Below are 18,627 nucleotides of genomic sequence, written 5' to 3'. Positions count from 1 at the left end.
TGGTTCTATGTGGAGGCATTAGCAATGATCTTTCAAGAATCGTGAAGAAAATTATATCCTAAGAAGTTTTTTTCCTTCACTACTCCCCCTCTCCCAGTTTCACCTGTCACCTACCACTTCTTCCACCCCTTTCACCCCCTTCACCCCCACACCTCTTCCTCTGATGTCTCATCTGTTTTTCCCCAGTGCTGATGAAGGGCCTTGGCCCGAAACGTCGACTGTTTACCGTTTCCCATATATGCTGCCTGGCCTCCTAGGTTCCTCCAGCATTTTGTGTATGTGTTGCTTGGATTTCCAGCATCCACAGATTTTCTCCTGTTTTTGATAAAAGCAAAAGCAGGGTCATATAATATAGCAAGAAAATAGTGGGAAGTTAGAGGATTGGAAAGCTTTTATATAACCAACAGGAGACAACTAAAAAAACACAGGAGAGACAAGATGAAAGATTAAGGTAAGTGTGCCAATAATATCAAGTATCAAAAGTTTTTCAGATATATAAAGAGTAAAAGAGAGGCAAGAGTTGATATTGTACTGCTGGAAGATGATGCTGGCGAGTTAGTAATAGAGCAAAGAAATAGCGGCGGAATTGTGGTAAGTATTTTGTGTCAATCTTCACTGTGTAAGACACCAGCAGTATAAGACCATGAGACATAGGAGCAGAATTAGGCCATTCAACCCATCAAGTCTGCTCTGCCGTTTTATCGTGGCTGATCCCGATTCTCACTCAACCCCATGCACCTGCCTCCTCGGCACATCCTGTAATGCCCTGACTGATCAGCAAACTATTGCCTTCTGCCTTAAATATACCCACAGACTTGGCCCCCACCCCCATCTGTGTCACAGAATTCCACAGATTCACTGCTCTCTGACTAAATAAAATCCTCCTTAACTACTCTAAAAGGTCGTTCCTCAGTTTTGAGGCTGTGCCTTCTGTTATGGCTACCCCCACCATACGAAAAGTCCTCTCCTCATCCACCCTATATAGACGTTTCCACATTCGGTGGGTTTCAGTGAGATTTACCCCCCGCAGCCGCATTTATTAAACATAGGTCAGTGCAGGAGTACAGACCCAAGGCTGGCAAACGCTCATGTCTTAACCCCTTCATTCCCAGAATCATCTTCTTGAATATCCTCTGGACTCTCTTCAATGACAACACACATCTTCTGAGATATGGGTCCCCAATAGCCTAAGTGCGGCCTAAGTAGTGTCTTATAAAGTACCAGTATTATCTCCTTGGTTATATATTCCACTTCACTTTAAATAAATGCCAGCATTGCACTTGCCTTCTTTACCACAGACTCAACCTGTAAATTAACCTTCTGGAAGTCTTGTCCAAGGACTCATATTTCCTTAGTTACAACTTTGTAAAGTACCAGCAGCAAGAGATGACAAATTGAGTTGTGTTTTAATAATAAAACCACGATATTTATTTACATCTACTCAAAAATATAGAAAATTAAATAAACTACTTTCTTACACAGAAGTTAACAGTGTTATGCGCCTATAGGTCCCTTACAGTCAAACTTACCACCCGTTCTTAACAAACCTTACTCAAGCACAGTCGTAAAGTGGCAGATCAGAGAGTCCCAGTAATTCATGAAATAGGTGAGAGGAGAGACTTGTGGATTCACAGTGCAGCGATGAGGCGATCACGACGAATTCCAAGGATTCCACAGCTAGCAAATGAAAAAACGGGTACCGAAGATCCCAGCCGAGGAATACTGTTCTGAAGTCCACGAAGAGCGACTGCCCACAAAGTGACTGTCATGAGATCAACACACATGGATCATACGAGGGGCAGACACGTCTCCACAATGCACAATGTGCCCCTGATTAACCCATTCATTTGGGTTTGGGTAAGCATTAGACTTTACCCTTCTCGATTGTGAGCTGTTCCCGGATAGCTCGAAGTCTGCAATCTTCACTCTCTCTCTCTTTCCTTTGACTCCCTCTCTCAGCACTGTGCCCACATTTCTTTTATACCATCGGCATATGTCATAAGGTAACGCTCACAGAAACAAAACTGTGGACTCCCAGGAAAATGAAACTGTGGACACATAATATCTCCCCCCAAGAAGAGAAAATTTTGATCTGTAAGAGTAAAATTTTAACTACAATCTACAATATGTGGAACAATACATATACGGTTATCATACAGCACACTACAAACTAATACAATATATTACCGGAGCATATACAAATATTAAATTCCACTCCATTATTAAAATTACATTGCAAGTTTAACATCTGGAAAGACAATCGGCAAATACATTATCTTTGCCTTTAATGTGAGTTATCATGAAATCATACTCTTGCAAAAACAAACTTCAATTCAGCAACCTTCTATTTTTGTTTTTCAAGAACACCAAAGGATTATGATCTGTATAAACCACAAGTGGTTTCTGAGCTGGTCAAACATACACATCAAGATGCTGCAAAGCCAAAATAAGTGATAATAATTCCTTCTCTATGGTGGAATAATTTATTTGATGCTCATTGAATTTCTTTGAGAAGTAAGCCACAGGATGGTCAGCATCTTCATAATCATCCCTTTGTAGTAACACTGCTCCTGCAGCTTCATCACTGGCATCCACAGGTATGGAGAACGGCTTTGCAAAGTCAGGTGACTTAAGCACAGATTGGTGACATAAGATAGCTTTCAATTTATCAAATGCCTCCTGACAAGGTTCTGTCCAAACAAACTTTTCACCCTTCTTCCGGAGGTTAGTCAATGGGAGAACAATATCTGCAAAGTTCTTACAGAACTTGCGATAATATCCGGCCATTCCCAGAAATCTTCTAAGAGCCCTTTTCCCGGTTGGAATGGGAACCTTAGAAATTACCTGAACAGGAGCCAACCTGCCTTGACCTACAACATAACCAAGACAGGTCACAGTGACATGGCCAAATTCACTCTTAGCTAGGTTAATTGTAAGGTTGGCTTTTGAGAGCCTGTCAAACAGCTTTTCCACTGCAGTGATATGGGCTTCCCAGGTGTCATTCCCCGTGACTAGATCATCAGTATAAGCTTCTGTGTGTTCTAACCCTTGAATTACAGAATTGATCATTCTCTGAAATGTTCCTGGAGTATTTTTCATTCCAAATGGCAGAACATTGTATTCATACAACCTAGAAGGCATCACAAAGTCAGAAATTTGTCTACCTCTATCTGTTAATGGAACACACCAATATCGTTTTAGCAGATCAATCTTTGCAAGAAATTTAGCTTTTCCAACTTTGTCTCATCCACTCTAGGGATTGGATAAGCATCTGTTTTTGTTACAACATTGATTTTTTGGTAATCAGTGCAGAACCTGACACTACCATCTGGTTTAGGTACCATGACACAAGCTGAACTCCAATCTGAAGTAGAAGGTCTAATAATATCATTTTCTAACATATACTCAATTACTTGTTCAGCAAGTTTACATTTTTCAATATTCATATGATATGGATGTTGTTTTATATGTTTGTTATTACCCACATCTACATCATGTAAGCCACTGTGGTTCTTTTTGGGATATCAGGAAATAAATCCTTAAATTTCATAATTAACTGCTTCTTCTGCTGCTGCTGTGGCTGTAGTTTCTCATCAATATTTTCCAAAATAGTTGAATTTGTCAATCTGGCTGAAATGATGTTCGGTTTAAAATAGGCCTCAGATAGATCAGCTAATAAATTTCCAGAGAGCTCACACCCACCTTTGTTTACAGCAACCGCCAGAGCTGCAGTTTGTTTTTCATGACACAGCTTAAGCATATTTACGTGACAAAGCTGTGTTGGCCTTCATCAATCTGGCATTTTGATTACATAGTCCACATTATTAACTTTAGCCACAATGTCAAAGGGACCATGAAACTTAGCTTGTAGAGGGTTTGTTTGTACTGTGATGGGGTCCTGAATTACCCCTATGAACTGTGCTTTTGAAAGAGAGCGAGAGAGTTATTTAACACCAGCATGTTGTTTTGAAAAGAGAGAGAGAGAGAGAGAGAGAGAGACTAAGACTAACTGTTGGACTCTCACTTTAAGGAACGAGAAAGAACTGGTTAACTTTTGGATTTCTGCTGAGTTGGAGTTGGAGATGGCACCGAGCAGCTTGTAAGTTCCTATGGTGACCGAAGGCAGGGTTATTTAATGGACAATTGATGTTATGATTTTCGGCAGGTTGTTAATACTTCTTCAGGACTTTTGCCTGCTTACATTTCTTACACAGGGAGAGGAAAGAGGAGTTATTTGAATGATAGCTGGTATCCAGCTCGGGAAGATAAAATAGGAGGTCAGATGATAGACCTCAGACACATGTTTTGGACACTGAATGAGCATTTTTGTGCCCGCAGGAAAAGTGGGTGTTGGAGGATCAATCAGGCGGATTGATCTGTCGCTCTTGCAGTGAAAGAAAGAAAAGGGGTTGACTGGTGGGTAGTCGTCCATGTGTCCACCCTCACCTGGGGGATAGCTCCACCACAGAAAACCGGTCCCCTTTGTTAAAATCACAGTCGGTGACTTTTAAAGGATTTCGAAGGACAACAAGATCGACGACGACAGCTCACCTGAAGACTGAAATCTCTCCCTCTCTCTCTCTCCGTCACTGCTCAACTCAATACCACGAACTGAACTTTACTCAACATCGTAAGACTGTATCTTTTTACCCCTAGACTTGAAGAAGCTTGGTTTTTCATAGATATATCCACACTTACCGATATACTTACTTATATATATAATCATTGCTAACCTGTTTGATTTATCTACAGTTATATTACTGTATTGCATACTTACTAATAAATATTATTAGTTAATAGCAATACTGGACTCCAAAGTGTTTTCTATTTCTGCTGGTTCTTTATTCCCGTAACAGGGTACGTGACAGTACAGGAAACAAAACAAGCACTTTATCTCCTGGCTTGAATTCTGGCTTATTTATCACACCAAGTTTTCATTCTTTCCTGGCTGATTTTAAATTTTCCTTTGCTAGGTTGCAAGCCCTTTGCAATTTTCCCTAAACTTCAAAACATAATCTAGCAAATTAACGTGCATGTCATTGTTAACCCACTGTTCCTTTAACAATGCCAAAGGTCCTCGGACCTGGTAAACAAACACAAGTTCAAAGGGACTAAAGCCTAGGGACTCTTGTACTGACTCCATTACTGCAAATAAAAGCAAATAAACTCCCTGTGATGGGGTCCTAAATTACCCCTATGAACTGTGCTTTTGAAAAGAGACAGAGAGAGAGGTATTTAATGCCGACATCTTGTTTTGAAAAGAGATAGAGAGAGAAAGAGAGAGAGATGGACTAACTTTTGGACTGTCACTTTAAGGCACGGGGAGTAACTTTTGGATTTCTGCTCAGTTGGAGAGAGAGAGAGAGCACCGAGCAGCTCGTAAGTCACTATAGTGACCGAGGGCGGCGTTATTTGATGGACAATCGATGTTATGATTTTTCGGCAGGGAGTTTATATTTCCCAAGCACATTGCCTGCTAGTGCATTCATACACAGACAGAGAAGGGAGGAGTTATTTGAGAGACAGTTGGTACTCAGTATGCTGAGATAAATAGAAGGTCAGATGAAAGACCTCAGGCACATGTTTTTGGACACTGAATGAGCTTTGTTGTGCCCACAGAAAAAGTGGGTTTTTGGAGGATCGATCAGTGGCTCTTGCAGTGAGAAAAGGGATTGACCGGCAGGGAGTTGTTTGTGTGTCCAATCCTCGCCTGGGTTGATAGCTCCACCACAGAAAAACGGTCCCCTTTGTTGTGGTCACAATCGGTGACTTTTAAAGGATTTCGGACGACGACGAGAAGATCGACGGCGTCAGCTGACCTGAAGACTCAAATCTCCCCCTCTCCATTACTACTCAACTCAACTCCATGAACTGAACTGATCAGCCATGATCTCAGAATGGCGGTGCAGGCTCGAAGGGCCGAATGGTCTACTTCTGCACCTATTGTCTATTGAACTTTACTCATCATCGTAAGACTACCTATTTACCCCTGGACTTGAAGCAGCTTGGTTTTCATATATATTTCCACACTTACTGATTTACTTACTTACATATAATCACTGCTAACCTGTTTGATTTACCTAAATTTATATTACTGTATTGCGTAGTTACTAATAAATATTATTAGTTAATAGCAATACTGGACTCCAAAGTGTTTTCCATCTCAGCTGGTTCTTTAACCCGTCACGGGGTACGTGACGCTCGCTCATCATCTCATTTTTAATACAGACTGTCCTAATCATGGTTTTGAGGGTAGAATGGAATCTTTCAAAGGCCCCTTGGGATTCTGGATGATACACAGATGACATAATCTGTTTGGCTCCCAGTTTGTAAACTACCTGCTGGAGTAATCCTGACATAAAATTAGTCCCTTGATCAGACTGAATTTCTTTCGGCAAACCAAATAAAGTAAAAAACTTTACAAGAGCCGTCGACATAGTTTTGGCTTTTATATTTCTGAGAGATATTGTCTCTGGAAATCTAGATGCTGTACACATGATAGTTAGCAAATACTGATGACCAGCTTTAGTCTTTGGCAATGGGCCAATACAATCCACAATAACTTTAGAAAAGGGTTCATCAAATGCAGGAATAGGCTGCAGCGGAGCCACTGGGGTGACCTGATTAGGTTTACCCACAACCTGACAAGTATGACAAGTCCTGCAAAATGTTGCAACATCTTTCCTCAACCTAGGCCAGAAGAATTATTTTAAAACTTTGTTCACAGTTTTATTCACACCTAGATGGCCACCCAACAATTTACTATGGGCCCAAGTTAAAATCTCATTCCTATAGGTTTTTGGAACTACAACCTGGTGAACAATTGCCCATTTGCAGGAACATCAGGTGGTCTCCACGTCCTCATTAACACTCCATCTTTGAAGTAACATCCTACTGGCACTTTATCAATCTCCTCACTTGAGAGTGCTTTTTCTCTTAAAACTTAAATCTCAGGGTCTCTGCTCTGTTCTGCTATAAACTCCTTCCTAGACAGAGATAAACCTTTATTATCAGATTTAATAACTGGATCCTGGTGAAACAATGAAGGCAGAAAAGTCCCTGACAAGTCATCAAAATCTGATTCCCTATTTGGGCTATCATGAGTAGCTAAATCATGCTGTACGGGACCCATCTGCATTGGCAATTTACTTGGCGCTAGCTCGAGTTACTGCACATGAGGGATAAATGTTAGGGTCTATCTTTGAATCATCATTGATTGACTTAGTTGTCAGCTGCACTTCAGGAACAACTTTACCACCTGCTAGGTCATTCCCTAACATCAAAGAAATACCTTCCACCGGTAAACTGGGTCGTAGTCCTACTTTAACAAGTCATGAAAGTAACTCTGATTTCAAAATTACCGTGTGCAGAGGCACAGAGACAAAGTCGCCTCCAATGCCTTTGATAAGGTTTATCTCACTAATGACAGTCTCGTCACCAAACTTTAGAACACGGTCAAAGCACACAGGTAAGTGACTGAGAAGCCACAGTATCTCGAAGAATTTTCACCGGTACCAGGATTGACCCTTCCTTTACTGAAACAGATTCATCTGACGTAAAATGAAGGAATTCTTTCCTAACCTGACCAGACGTTTTAGCCGTTGACAGAACTTCATCAGAATGTGTAGATCCTCATGCGTTCACGGGTGTTTCAACATTTTGAACACAGGCCCCTGGAACTGCCTCCTTTTCCTTCTTCTTTTTCAGAAGGAAACAATTAGCCATAACATGACCAGGTTTCCTACAATAGTGACAAGTAGGACCAGAGCGTTTCTACTTTAACTGCTTCCCTTCATCCCTACCTTTGTCACTAGACCCAGATTTGATTTCTGGTTTACCCTGATTATCCATGCTACTCTTTTGGAAGGTCTTACTTGGGGTGAACTTAGCCTTGTGCATTAGAGCAAACTCATCTGCTAATGTAGCAGACTCTTGTAAAGTGGCAGCATTCTTTTCATCCAAGTATGTCTTTATGTCATTGTGGACGCACCTTTTAAATTCTTCAATTAAAATTAACTCTTTTAGTTCCTCAAAATTACCATCCACATTTTTAGATGTGCACCATCTTTCAAAACACACAGATTCCTCATAAGCAAATTCCACATGAGTCTGGTTCACAGACTTCTTAAAATTTCTAAACCTTTGCCTATAGGCTTCTGGAACCAGTTCATAGGCTTTAAGCACAGCCTGTTTCACAATCTCATACTTAGCTGCATCTTCAATTGATAGGACAGAATAAGCCTGCTGAGCCTTACCCTAAAATACACTCTGTAACAAGAGAGGCCAGCTTCCTTCCGGCCACTTCAGGCTCTGAGCAACTTTCTCAAAATGCTGGAAGTATTTATCAACCCTAGTTTCATCAAATGGAGGGACCAGTTTAACTTCCTGACTGGCCACAAACTTATCACCAGAGTCAAACGCTAGACCCCTTTGCTCCAACTTCTCCATCTTCTCTAAATCAAACCTCCTTTGTCTTTCTGCTTTCTCCGTTTTCCTGCTTCTTCAGCTGCAAACCGCCTCTGTTTTTCTGCTGCCTCAGCCTCAAGCTGTTTTCTCGTAACTCAAACTCGAGCTGTTGTAGTCTTCGCCTATCCTCAGCCTCCATCTTTAGTTTTTCCAACTTGTACTGGAGCTCAAGATCACTGGGTTTACTTTCAGGAAACAATTCTAACACCCCCTCTTCAAACTTCCTCAAAGAAATATAATGCTCAGCTATTCTCCTCTGAATCTGCACATTTTTCATAGACCGTTTCACCTCAGTAAGTTTTAGATTTTTAGCAATGGCCAACAAGTCGTGCTTTCTGGCATCCCCTAATGCCTTAGGGTCCGGCGATGCCAGAAATGCCCCAATATCCATCGCTGCTGGTTTCCCTACACAAGTCAATCAAAAGCGTACTAGCCAATGAGTTCGATAATCAATCAATCAATAAGCTCCAATTTTATTCATATTGTGGATGAGCCCCCAATTTTGTTACGACTTCGTAACATACCAGCAGCAAGAGATGACTATATTTATTTACATCTACTCAAAAATATACAATTTTAAATAAACTACTTTCTTACACAGAAGTTAACAGTGTTATGCGTCTATAGCTCCCTTACAGTCAAACTTAGAACCCGTTCTTAACAAACCTTATTCAAGCACCGTCTTACAGTGGCAGTTCAGAGAGTCCCAGTAATTCACGAGAGGAGAGACTTGTGGATTCACAGTGCAGTGACGAGGTGATCACGGTGAATTCCAAAGATTCCACGGCTAGCAAACGAAGAAACGGTTACCAAAAATCCCAGCCGAGGAATACTGTTCTGAAGTCCACGAAGAGCGATTTCACAAAGTGACCGTCACGAAATCCACACCCATGGATCATACGAAGGACAGACACGTCTCCACAATGCACAGTGTGCCGCTGATTAACCAAATCCTTTGGGTTTGGGTAAGCATTACACTTTACCCTTCTCGATCGTGAGCTGTTCCCGGATAGCTTGAAGTCTGCAATCTTCACTCTCTCTCTCTTTCCTTCGACTCCCTCTCTCAGCACTGTCCCACACTTCTTATATACTGTCGGCATACGTCATAAGGTAACGCTCACAGAAACAAAACTGTGGACATGTAACACCTTCTGTACTTCTGTTGTCAGAACCTCCTTCCCAATAAGATAATACTGAACGGCCTCTCCCCTGGGTGATCTGACTGGTGTACCAGTAGTTGAGATGACCGAGTGAATCCCTTCCCACATTCTGAGCAGGTGAACTGCCACTTCCCACTGTGAACTGTCTAGTGTGCCAATAGGTCAGATTATTGAGTGAATCCATTTCCACAGTCTGAGCAGGTGAACGGCCTCTCCCCAGTGTGAACTCGCTGGTGTCTCTGTAGGGTGGATGACTGAGTGAATCCCTTCCCACAGACTGAGCAGGTGAATGGCTTCTCCCCAGTGTGAACTCGCTGGTGACTCTGTAGGGTGGATGACTGAGTGAATCTCTTCCCACAGTCTGAGCAGGTGAACGGCTTCTCTCCAGTGTGAACTCGCTGGTGTCTCTGTAGGTTGGATGACTGAGTGAATGTCTTCCCACAGTCTGAGCAGGTGAATGGCCTCTCCCCGGTGTGAACTGACTGGTGTGTCAGTAGGTGAGATGACAAAGTGAATCCTTTCCCACAGTCTGAGCAGGTGAACGGCCTCTCTCCAGTGTGAACTTGCTGATGCCTCTGCAGGTTGGACGACTGAGTGAATCTCTTCCCACAGACTGAGCAGGTGAATGGTCTCTCCCCAGTGTGAACTCGCTGGTGACTCTGTAGGGTGGATGACTGAGTGAATCTCTTCCCACAGACTGAGCAGGTGAATGGCTTCTCCCCAGTGTGAACTCGCTGGTGACTCTGTAGGGTGGAAGAGTAAGGAAATCTCTTCCCACAGTCTGAGCAGGTGAAATCCCTCTCTGCAGTGTGAACTGACTGGTGTGCCTGAAGGTTGGATGACCGAGTGAATCCCTTCCCACAGTCTAAGCAGGGGAACGGCTTCTCCCCGGTGTGAACTCGCTGGTGAGCCATTTGTTCAGTGGACCGAGTGAATCCTTACCACAAATTCAACAGATGACCAGCCTCTGCCCAATGTGAACTGACCAGTGTGCCCATAGATGGGAAGACCGACTGAATCCCTTCTCTCACACAGAACAGGTGAATGGCCTTGTCCCAGTGTGAACTTGCTGACGTACCTTCAGTTGAGATGACCGACTGAATCCATTCCCACTGTCTGAACAGATGAATGGGTTCTCCCCTGTGTAAGATGATGGACATGCCAATCGGTCAGATGATTGAGTGTATCCCTCCCCACAGTCTGAGCAGGAAGGATGATCGAGTGAATCCCTTGCTCCACTTCTTAAATATCTGGACACAGACAGCAAAACTGGCGTGTGGTGTTCGAGATTCCCGTAGACAAATTCCTTCTCATTTTTAACCTGTAAAAAGATTTACAAAATCCATCAATGGGTGTAGGACAACATTTCAGATGAGATCACTTGAGTTGTCAAGGTGTGATCTGGCATCACACTGTTACAGTGAAGTTCAACCCAAGTTTCACAGAGAGATCATCTTCTAACTGGGCATAGTGCTGGTATCTGGAATGACCATCAAATTCTCTGATGCTGTTCCTGTCTCTATAAGAATGGGGCATTTCTGCCATCTCCAATCTGTGACCTGGCTCAGTTTGGCTCTCTCCATTGGTATTATTCCCTGTTCCCACTGAGCTGCGTAGGTGCCTGGCCCCACAGTAACTGAAACACTTTCACATAAATAGCCTTTGTTGACGTGCAGCTGGGATTTTCTTTTATGTAGTATTAATTTGAAGTGCCACAGTTTTAACGCCACATAAAAAATTCCTGCTGAGATGAATGGTTGGTCTGCACAGCTGTTAAAAGGATTTAGAGTGAATATTAGATTAGATTATGAGGACACTCAGTCCTCGTTTATTGTCATTTAGAAATGCATGCATTAAGAAATGATACAATGTTCTCCAGTATGTTATCTCAGAAACATTAGTATTATTTCAGGTTCTTGTCACAGTCATAGAGAAGTACAACACAGAAACAGGTCCTGTGGGCCATCTAGTTTGTGCTGAACTATTTAAACTGCCCACCCCCATACCCCTACCATCCAGGTACCTCTTAAATGTTGAAATTCAGCTCGCATACATCAGTTGTGCTGGCTGTTCATTCCACACCCAGATGAGCATCTGTGTGAAGAAGTTTCTCTCATGTTCCCCTTAACGTTTCACCTTTCACCCTTAACCCATGGCCTCTGGTTGTAGTCCCATCCAGCCTCAGTGGAGAAAGCCAGCTTGCATTTACCCATCTATGTCCCTCTATCACAATCAAATCTCCCCTCAATCTTCTACATTCCAAGGAATAAAGTCCTGACCTGTTCAATCTTTCCTTATAACCCAAGTCCTCCAGACTTGGCAACATCCTTGCGAATTTTCTCTGAACGCTTTCAACCTCTTTTATATCTTTCCTGTAGGTAGGTGACCAAAACTGCACACAATACTCCAAATTAGGCCTCACCAATGTCTTACATAAGCCAACATAACATCCATCCGTTGTCAGTACTTTGGTTCATGAAGGCCAATGGGCCAAAATCTTTCTTTCCATCCCAATCGAACTGTGACACCACTTTCAGTGAATTATGGACCTGTAATCACAGATCCCTTTCTTCTACATCACTCCTCCGTGCCCGACCAGTCACTGTGTAAGACCTACCCTGGCAGGTCCTACCAAAGTGCAACACCTTGCACTTGTCCGCATTAAACTCCATTTTCCATTTCTCAAACCAGTACGAGCGCTGAGACACAACTGACGTCTGGCGGCCTCTGCAGTGCAGCCACGTCACACCTGAGTGACGTCAGCTGTTGGCGAAAAGACTTCAGTTTTCGGAGCTTTATGGATTTCAGAATTTCGGATAAAGGAATGTGCACCTGTATTTATATATCCGGTTCCTATACATACGTTCCAATAACGTTCCCCCTACTGATGTCAAGCTCACCAACGTACAATTTCTTTGTTTGTTTTTAGAGCCTTTCTTGAACAGCAAAACAACATTTGCTGTCCTCCAATCCTCCAGTACCTCACCTGTCACTAAGGATGATTTAAATATCTGTGCTTGGGCCCCGACAATTTCTGCAGTTGTCTTCCACAGGGTCCCAGGGAACAACTTGTCAGGCCCTGGGGATTTATCCACGCTAATTTGCCTTAAGACAGCAAACACCTCCACCTCTGTAATCTGTACAGGGTCCATGAAGTTGATGCTGCTTTGCCTCACTTCTATGGACCCTGTGTCCATCTCCTGAGTTAACACAGATGCAAAAATAATATTTAAAATCTCCCCCATATATTTTGTCTCCTCATATGGATTACCATTCTGATCTTCCAGAGGATTAATTTTTTCCCTTCCAATCTTCTTGCTCTTAACATATCTGCAGAATCCCTGAGCATTCTCCTTCACCTTGTCTGCTGGGGCAACCTCATGCCTTCTTTTATTTCTTTCATAAGTGTTCACTTGAATTTCCCGTATTTCATAAGCACCCCATTTGTTCCTATCTGCCTGTACCTGGTATGCACCTCTTTTTTATTGATCTGGGAGATGAAAGTCAGAAGGTATGATAGAGCTGCATGGTGGGAGGTGGGGGTAGGTGGGTGTTTAAACTAAAGTTGCACGGGGAATGGGAGCCTGAATAACAGAACAGATAGTGAGACAGATGTTATTTAGTCCTCAAAGTCAGGAATGAAAAAGTTGAGCATGGTGCAGTGAATATGCTGAGCCCTGTATATTTCAATACAAGGAGCAGTGTAGGAAAGGCGGATGTGTTCAGGGCATGGATCAACATCTGGAATTATGACACTAGGATCTGGCAACTGTGGACTGGGACAGGCTGCTTTATGGCAAAGGTGTGCTTGGTAAATGGGAGGCCTTCAAACCGAAATTTTGAAAGTACAAAGCGGGTATGTGCTTGTCAGAATAAAAGGTAAAGACAGAAACTGTAGGGACCCTTGTTTTTCAAGAGATATTGAGACCCCAGTGAAGCACAAAATGGAGTTGCATAACAGAGATAGGCAGGTAGGTTCTCGTGGAGTATAAGAAATGCAAGAGAATACATAAGAAATAAATCAGGATGGCTAAAAGAAGGGATGAGGTTGCCCTCACAGAAAAGATGAAGGACAAACATCAGGGATTCTAGATGTAGATTAAGAACAAAAGGACTTCAAGAGACAAAATTGTTCAATGGCAATCCACGTATGGAACCAAAACAGATGGGGGAGATCTTAGATATTTTTTCATCTCTATTTACTCCGGAGATGGACACAGGGTCATGGGAGTGTGGAAAAGTGCCATTAACATCGTTCACCCTGTACAGATTAAAGAAGAAGAGAGGTTTGCTATCCTGAGGCAGATTAGGGTGGATAAATCTCCAGGGCATGACAAGGTGCTCCCTCGGACCCTCCGGGAGGCAAGTGCAGAAATTGTCGGGGCCCTAGCAGAGGTAATTAAATTATCCTTAGTGACGGGGGAGTTATCAGAGGATTGTAGGATAGTCAAAGTTATTTCGCTGTTCAACATAGAACATAGAAATCTACAGCATATTTCAGGCCATTCATCCCACAGTGTTCTGCCAACCATGTAACTTACTCTAGAAACTGCCAAGAATTTCTCTTGTGCATAGCGCTCTATTTTCCTGAGCTCCATGTACCTACCTAAGAGGCTGTTAAAGACCCTGTTGTATCTGCCTCGATCACCGCTCCTGCCAGTGCATTCCACGCACCCACCACTGTCTGTGTAAAAAAACTTAACCCTGATATCCCCTTGGTGCCTATTTCCAAGCACCTTAATGGAACCATCATTTCAACTTGGCCAAACTACCCTGGAAAACGTGGACCACTTTCCGTATCTTGGAAGTCACCTCTCCTCCAATGTTGACCTTAATAACGAGATCCAACATCGTCTTAAACGCGCTGGAACAGCTTTTGGATGTCTCTGAACAAAAGTCTTTCATGATCGTGACATAAGAACAGACATCAAAATGTTAGTGTACAAAGCAGTGGTAATCCCAACACTCCTGTATGCATCAGAAACCTGAACAACATACCGACGACATCTGAAGGCACTTGAAAAGTTCCATCAATGCCGTCTTCGAAACATCTTCAATATCAGCTGGGAAGATAGAAGAACCAATGTCAGTGTGCTAAATGAAGCAAAAATAACAAGCATTGAAGCCTACGTCATCAAGAACCAACTAAGATAGAGCGGTCATGTTGTTCGGATGAAAGTCGAACGTCTGCCAAAACAAATCTTCTACCCCAAGCTTAAAGAAGGCAAACGTAAAAGAGGCGGACAACAGAAGAGATTCAAAGACGTCTTAAAAGCCAACATGAAGAAATGTAATATCGACATCAACTATTGGGAAACTAATGGCAAGGACAGGAAACTCTGGCAAGCCATCATCCGAGAAGGAACAGCAACTTTCGAAGCCAGCAGATGTGCGGAATTAGAAGAAAAGAGAAGAAAATGGAAAGACAGGCAGCAACAGCCAAAGACTGATCTGCCATCTGGAACTACCTGTTCTGAATGCGGAAGAACTTTCAAAGCCAAGATTGGACTCATAAGCCACTTGAGAGCCCCTAAGTAGATCAACAGAACGAAGACCATCATCCTCGACCTCAAGGGATAGCCACAACGAATACTATGCCCCTCATGTTAGCCATTTCAGCCCTGGGAAAAAAAAACCTCTGGCTATCCACACGATCTTACCCCTCTTCAGCTTATACACCTAAAGAAGGCTCTAAGCAAAAACAAGGAAATTATACATTGCCTTGAGGATTGTTGGAAGTATACAAAATTATTAGGGTATGGATAGGGTAAATGCAAGTAGCTTTTTCCACTGAGGTTGGGTGGGACGACAACCAAAGGTCATGGGTAATTGGCTTCCACATTTAACAAAAATTTTACGGGATCACATGGAAAACCTCTTCACTGAATTGATTGTGAGAGTGTGGAATGAGATGCCAGCACAAGCGGTGCATGTGAGCTCAATTTCACCATTTAAGAGAAGTTTGGACAGGTAGGTGGATGGTAGGGGTATAGAGGACGATTGTCCTGGTGCAGGTAGTTGCATTAGACAGCTTAATTGTTTTCAGCATTGTCTAGATGGGACAAATGGCCTGTTTCTGCACTGAACTTCTCCATACTTTGGCCAAACTTGTTTGGAAGGGAAAAGGTAGGAGTGACAATGGAGCAGCAATGGCTGGAGTTTCTGGGAGCAATTCGGGAGCTGAGTGATTGATACATCCCAAAGAAGTGGAAGCATTGGAAAGGCAGGAGGACACAACCGTGGCTGAAATGAGAAGCCAAAGAGAGGGTAAATAATAGAGCGCAAAATATTGGGAAGCTTTTAAAAACCAACAGAATATGACTTTAGAAGAGTCACATGAGGTCAGGACATGAAATTATGATATTGTAGTCATTAATGAGTCTTGGTTGCACCCAACAGTCTGAGGCATTTAGAGAAGCAAAATATCCAGGGCCTCAATTTCTCTGGAAAACCAAGGTTCCCTGCACCAGTTACGTTTCAACTTTTATTTTGGCAGACACATACAAACTCTACATCCTCAAAATTTCACTTCTGAAGAACTCCCACTTACCAGGTACTCCTTTGCAAGAAAACAGCCTGTTCCAAACCACACTTATCAGATCCTTTCTGATACCATCAATATTGACCTTTCTCCAATTTCGATTCTCAAACCATGGTCCTGACCTCTCTCTTTCTATATTTACTTGGAATCTCATGGCATTATGATCACTAGCTGCAAAGTGTTCCCATACACTAATTTCTGTCACTAGCCCTGGATCATTTCCCAATAGCTTATTGCACACTTCTACGGAGGAAATTCAACGTACTGATTAAGGGCACATTTGACAAGCTCTACCCCATCTAGTCCTTTTATAGTATGGGAGTCCTATTCAATATACGGAAATTTAAAATTGCTTACAATCTCAACCTTTGTTTCTTGGCATAGTCTGCGATCTCTCTACAAATTTGTTCCTCTAAATCCCTTAGACTGTTTGGTGCAACCAACTCCCAGTAATGGCTACAATATCATTAATTCCATGTCCTGGGCTCATCTGGCTTTCCAACGATGCTTCTTGGATTGTGATAAACACAGCTTAGGACAGTCATTGCACCATGCTCAAACTTTTGATTGCTGACTTTGTCTGAGGTCTGAACAACATCTGTCTGGTGTCCAGAAAACAACCTCTCCCTCAATGTTACAAAAACAAAGGAGCTGATTGTGGCCTACAGAAGGAATGGAGACAGGATAAACCCTTTTGACATCAATGGATCTGCTGTTGAGAGGGTGAACCGCTTTAAGTTCCTCGGCATACATGTCACCGAGGATCTCACCCGGACTATACATACCGGCTGTGTGATGAAAAAGGCACAAAAGTACCTCCTTCACCTCAGACTGTTGAAAAAGTTTGGTATGGTTCCACAAATTTCTACAGGGACACACTTGAGAGCATCCTGAGAGTCTGCATCACCGCCTGAGATGGCAACGATACTTCCCTCAGTCGCAGGACTCTGCACAGAGTAGTGCGGACAGCCCAGCCCATCTGTAGATGCGAACTCCCCACTATCCAGGATATTAACATTACTGTGTAAAAAGGACCCGTAGGATCATTGGGGACCCGAGTCACCCCAAACACAGACTGTTGCAGATGCTACCATCTGGGAAACGGTACCGCAGCATAAAAGCCAGGACCAACAGGCTCCAGGACAGATTCTTCCACCAGGCCATCAGACTGATTAATTCATGCTGATACAATTGTATTTCTATTTTATATTGAGTGTCCTGTTGTACATATTCATTATTATAAATTACTATTAATTGCACAGAGAGATAACGTAAAGATTTCTACTCTTCATGTAAAAGTCAAATCAATTCAATTCACCCTCTCCACTATCTGTTCTGTCATTCTGGCTCCAATCCTCCCTGCAACTTAGTTTAACCACCCACCCCACAGGGAAGCACTAGCAAGCCTTACCACTAGGATATTAGTCCCCTTCTAGTTCTGTTCCCCTAACTAACAAATCCCCTATTATCTATTTGCTTTCCTCTGTCAGGTAACCCCCCCAACAGTTTCTAAAGTGGTCGACCTGTTGTTGTGTGGGATGGCCACAACAGTACTCTGCAATGGCTATTTAACCTCATTCCCCTTCCTGACTCTCACCGAGTTTCCTGTCCTGCACCTTGGGTGTAACTCACCTCTCTTCATGTCATATCCATCACCCCTTCCGACTCCCGGATGATCCGGAACTCGTCCATTTCCAGCTCTAACTCCTTAAAGTGCAGCTTGATGCAGATCTTGTAGGTGAGGGCATCAGGGACACTGTAGGTCTCCCCACCTTCCCACCAATGTCCCCTCTAATTTGAAATAAGTGTGCAAAAATCGTGTGCTATGCAATTTTTACCCAGTGACAACAACATGGTGCACACTGAATTTTATATAGAGAGGTATTTATTTCAACAGCTTGCAAATCACTGTCGATAAGAACTTTTACCTCCTCTGGGTTTGATCGAGTTCATTTGCACTCCCACACAACCTATGTAGCAGGCCTTTAGCGGATCATGAAGGATTTTCTCACCAGAGGAGGGAGAACAAGGAGTACACAAAAAAATGCCGGAGGAACTCAGCAGGCCAGGCAGCATCTATGGAAAAGAGTACTAATGCTGAGTTCCTCCAGCATTTTGTGTATGTTGCTTGGATTTCCAACACCTGCAGATTTTCTCTTGTTTGTGATTGGAGGTAGAACAAAGGTGATTTTCTCAACTGGCGATATAAAAGATTTTGTTCCCTTTCTCCGAGTTCCCAATTCTCGCATTTAGACAGCTGGGGCTCAGCTCTGTCTGAGATCCATCGGTTCCCGTTCCCTCATCAACCGGAATCTCCCCGGGGCCCGTGTACGGATCGTGGGGCTGAGAGAGAGGGACCAGAGCAGTACTGTGCCGGGATTGTGGGCCACAGTGTCCGGGGTTCACAGCAATTGACCCCCCCCCCGAAAACCCGCTCTTACCTGCTTCGATCATTCCCGG

At 43.0% G+C, this 18,627-nt stretch overlaps 1 protein-coding gene and 1 long non-coding RNA gene across 2 annotated transcripts in view; one reads left to right on the top strand and one right to left on the bottom strand.

Moving 5' to 3' along the window:
* The window catches only part of LOC140194858 (uncharacterized), an 18,718-nt gene extending 13,926 nt beyond the window's left edge, over positions 1-4,792 (top strand). The window contains exon 3 of the long non-coding RNA XR_011885305.1: positions 4,339-4,792. This is a non-coding gene — a long non-coding RNA (uncharacterized lncRNA). The remainder of the gene's footprint in view (positions 1-4,338) is intronic.
* On the bottom strand, positions 1,395-18,627 carry LOC140194855 (uncharacterized). Its single transcript, XM_072252137.1, has 3 exons — positions 18,609-18,627; positions 14,625-14,689; positions 1,395-10,947 (listed from the first exon to the last, which is right to left on the bottom strand). Exon 3 carries the CDS (start codon positions 10,538-10,540, stop codon positions 9,794-9,796), a length of 747 nt encoding a protein of 248 aa, XP_072108238.1. The 5' UTR covers positions 10,541-10,947; positions 14,625-14,689; positions 18,609-18,627; the 3' UTR covers positions 1,395-9,793.

Source organism: Mobula birostris, chromosome 3, assembly GCF_030028105.1.
Source record: "Mobula birostris isolate sMobBir1 chromosome 3, sMobBir1.hap1, whole genome shotgun sequence".
NCBI lineage: Eukaryota > Metazoa > Chordata > Chondrichthyes > Myliobatiformes > Myliobatidae > Mobula > Mobula birostris.
Note: the sequence above shows the minus strand (reverse complement) of the source record. Positions and strands in the feature narration are given on the sequence as shown.